This window comes from Myotis davidii, unplaced genomic scaffold, assembly GCF_000327345.1.
Source record: "Myotis davidii unplaced genomic scaffold, ASM32734v1 scaffold861, whole genome shotgun sequence".
Taxonomy (NCBI): Eukaryota; Metazoa; Chordata; class Mammalia; order Chiroptera; family Vespertilionidae; genus Myotis; species Myotis davidii.
The window spans coordinates 199673-201528 of record NW_006291401.1 but is presented as its reverse complement, the minus strand read 5'-3'; the positions used below and the strand labels follow the sequence as shown (position 1 = coordinate 201528).

The 1856-nt window shown below is 38.8% G+C and overlaps 1 protein-coding gene across 1 annotated transcript in view; it reads right to left on the bottom strand.

Annotated features, from left to right (window-relative positions):
- Positions 1-1856, bottom strand: part of LOC102762738 (membrane cofactor protein-like) — a 22648-nt gene that overhangs the window by 5476 nt on the left and 15316 nt on the right. Inside the window, exon 7 of the mRNA XM_015564522.1 lies at positions 895-945. Within this exon, the coding sequence (XP_015420008.1) occupies positions 895-945 (51 nt within the window). The remainder of the gene's footprint in view (positions 1-894; positions 946-1856) is intronic.

Genomic DNA, 1856 nt, shown 5'->3' with positions numbered 1-1856 from the left:
TGATTATAATAGAATGGAGGACATAAAAAGGGAATGGACCGATTGGGGGGGGGGGAAAGGGGTGTGAGGGGTGCGGGAAGAGACTGAACAAAAATCGTACACCTATGGATGAGGGCAGTGGCGGGGTAAAGGCAGAGAGTGGGGGTGGGAACCAGGTCAGGGGAGCTATGGGGGGGAAAAAGAGGAATAACTGTAATACTCTGAACAATAAAGATCTAAAAAAAAAAAAATTCCCACGCTCAGAATGGCCTTGAACATCTGGTGTTCTCTGAACAGGGCCTCTACACTACAATTAGCCTTCTGCATCTGGAATACTCTGAATAGGTTCTGGACAAAGGGGTTATAAAATGAGGAGGGGTCCTATTAGAAAGTAGCATGAACAAAGAAGCGGCCAACATTTATAAACTCTTAGATAAAGAGACTTCACTGGTTACCCATTTGGAGACCCTTCCCCAGGTGGGAGTTTGTATATGCTTGCAATAAATTTCCACACTTTTTCTTAAAAAAAAAAAAAAAGGTTAACCTACTAAACACATCTAATGTAAATAAAAGCAATATTTTTTTCACTTTCCTCATTTAGTAATATTTACATTTCATTAATGGTACAACTATACTTTATCAGATACTTTAACATATGTTGTGTGAACCTTGTGAGCCTACATGAAGTGTGGTGCACCAGTCTGTCATAGAAAAAACAAACCCAACTTATAGTATTTCAGGCTTAGATATACAGGTCTGAATAGGAACTTGCAACATTGAAATAAGTATTAATGTCAATTATCACTCATTAGAGACAGATTGTTCCTTCTCTAACTATAGATATTTGAAATATGCCATTTTCATGTAGAACTCTAAGGCCACATAATGCAGAGTCATCAATAGTCAAAATAATACCGTATTCCTTATTGCCTTTAGATGGTGGTTTACTAGTTTGAGTGGAATGCTCTAGAAAAAAAAAAGGAAGTTAAAAAAGTAAAGACAATAAAACCTTTGTAAAAAAAAAAAAACCTCTTACAATTTTATTTTTCTTTCATAAGTCACCTTAATTTTTTTTCATTAAAAGTAGTATAAAGTATTATAAATGTATATACAATGTCATCAGCATTCTTCTTCCTATCCATTAACATTTCCCATAACAATATTCTTGATAGAGCAAACAAATTTATCATTAGTATTTTGTTAAAATTAGACTGTGACAGGGTTCTGCTCTGTGCTCCCCACTGTCAGGCCAGGCGATGGTGTTTCAGACAAAGAAACAGAACCACAGAGCCCTGCTGCCACTTGGACTCCCAAAACTCGCCTCCTGTTGCCCTTGGAGTCGGGTCCAGGAGTAAATTATCTGTAAACCAAGAGCTGCTGCGGTAGAATCCTTGTATCCCTCTGGGACTGAACCCTAAGAGGGTTGCTTGGGATGGGCCCCCAAAGAGTCAGGGGTTGCCACTGTGCTGAAGGCAAAACAAACCCCACCCGCAAGCAGCACAGCTGAAAGGTCTTATAGAAGCCATGGAGGTTCAAGACTGGGAGAGCAAAGAGGTAAAAATCTTGCGATTCAGCACCATCTACTGGGGGGGGAAGGGGGTCCCAATATAAGGTGACAGCAGAAGATTTGACTTTGGGTGATGGGTACACAGTGCAATATACAGAGCTTGTAACATAGAAACCCACACCTGAAACCTATATGTTCATGTTGATCAATAAAAAAATAAAATTGACCTGTGGATTCAATGTGACCTACTTAAAACATAGGAAGGCTTAATAAATGATTTACAAGTTCATCTGCAATTAAAGGAAATTGCAACTTAATTAAAGCCATTTACAGAAAATCCTCGTATACTAAGTGAAATCAGCCAGCAGTG